Source organism: Podarcis raffonei, chromosome 4 (assembly GCF_027172205.1).
Source record: "Podarcis raffonei isolate rPodRaf1 chromosome 4, rPodRaf1.pri, whole genome shotgun sequence".
In the NCBI taxonomy this organism is placed as follows: Eukaryota; Metazoa; Chordata; class Lepidosauria; order Squamata; family Lacertidae; genus Podarcis; species Podarcis raffonei.
The window spans coordinates 10807572-10808729 of NC_070605.1; the positions used below are offsets into that span (position 1 = coordinate 10807572).

Sequence of the window (1158 nt, forward strand, 5' to 3'; positions counted from 1 at the left end):
TTTGAAGCTTTTCCAAAACTTCTTTTGCAGCCATCTGAGGTTTCTGAAGACTTCGGTGATTGATTGTTGAAGCTTTTCCAGAACTGCTTTTGCATCCATTTGGTAAGTTAAACTTTTAAAACTTTTGGGGGGGGGTTGGATTTTGGGTTGGGGTGTTTGGGGTTGGGTGCTTTTGAATTTTTTAGATTTGAAGCACATCACTGATTTTGTGTGTGTGTGTGAGTTTACGAAGGTAGGAGCTGTGCTGCCATGGGACCCAAGAAGACTGCTGCTGCAGAGGCCGGCGAGAGGAAGAAGGAGAAGGTGACGCTGGAAATGAAGAAGGAGATCATCTGGAAGCACGACGGCGGAATGCGTGTGACGGACCTCGCCAGGGAGTACGGGAGGAATCCATCAACCATCGGGACCATCCTGAAGATGAGGGAGAAGATCATGGCGACTGATGCAGCCAAGGGAGTCACCAGGATCGTGAAGAACCACCCAGCTGTTCTGGAGGAGGTCGAGAAGTTGCTGCTCATCTGGTTAGAAGAGAAGCAGCGTGCAGGGGACACAGTGACTGAGGCCGTCATTTGTGAGAAGGCCAAGGCCTTGCACGCAGACCTCGTCCGGGAACAGCCAGGAACCTCAGGCGAGCCAGAAGTCTTCAAGGCAAGCAGAGGTTGGTTTGACCAGTTCAAGACAAGATCTGGAATCCACAGCGTGGTCAGGCATGGAGAGGCTGCCAGTTCTGATGTTCCTGCGGCTGAAGACTTTGCAGTGGAGTTCCTGGAGGTTGTGAAGACGGAGGGCTACGTTCCACAGCAGGTCTTCAACTGCGACGAGACCGGGCTGTTTTGGAACAGGATGCCCAAAAGGACTTTCATCACTCAGGAGGAGGCCAAGTTGCCTGGCCACAAGCCCATGAAGGACCGTCTGACCCTGCTCTTCTGTGCCAACGCAAGCGGCGACCTGAAAATCAAGCCCCTGCTGGTGTACCACTCGGAGAACCCACGGGCCTTCAAGAGACACAAGATCGACAAGGAGCAGCTGAGTGTCGTGGCGATCCAACAGTAAGGCTTGGGTCACACGTGTGCTGTTTGTGGACTGGGTCAATCTTGCTTTTGGCCCTGCTGTCAAACAGTACCTGCTGGACAACGACCTGCCGCTGAAGGCTTTGCT

General features: G+C 53.0%; 1 protein-coding gene across 2 annotated transcripts; it reads left to right on the top strand.

Moving 5' to 3' along the window:
- LOC128412489 (tigger transposable element-derived protein 1-like) lies at positions 1-1158 on the top strand. 2 transcript variants are annotated; one of them, XM_053385458.1, is made up of 2 exons: positions 1-102; positions 224-1158. In XM_053385458.1, exon 2 carries the CDS (start codon positions 250-252, stop codon positions 1051-1053), a length of 804 nt encoding a protein of 267 aa, XP_053241433.1. In that variant the 5' UTR covers positions 1-102; positions 224-249; the 3' UTR covers positions 1054-1158. The 2 variants fall into 2 exon arrangements, with proteins under 2 accessions (XP_053241433.1, XP_053241434.1); XM_053385459.1 differs by having other exon boundaries at positions 10-102; positions 233-1158.

Bases quoted from the DNA above. Each gene is read 5' to 3' on its own strand.
- LOC128412489 (XM_053385458.1), top strand. From the start codon at position 250: ATGGGACCCAAGAAGACTGCTGCTGCAGAGGCCGGCGAGAGGAAGAAG.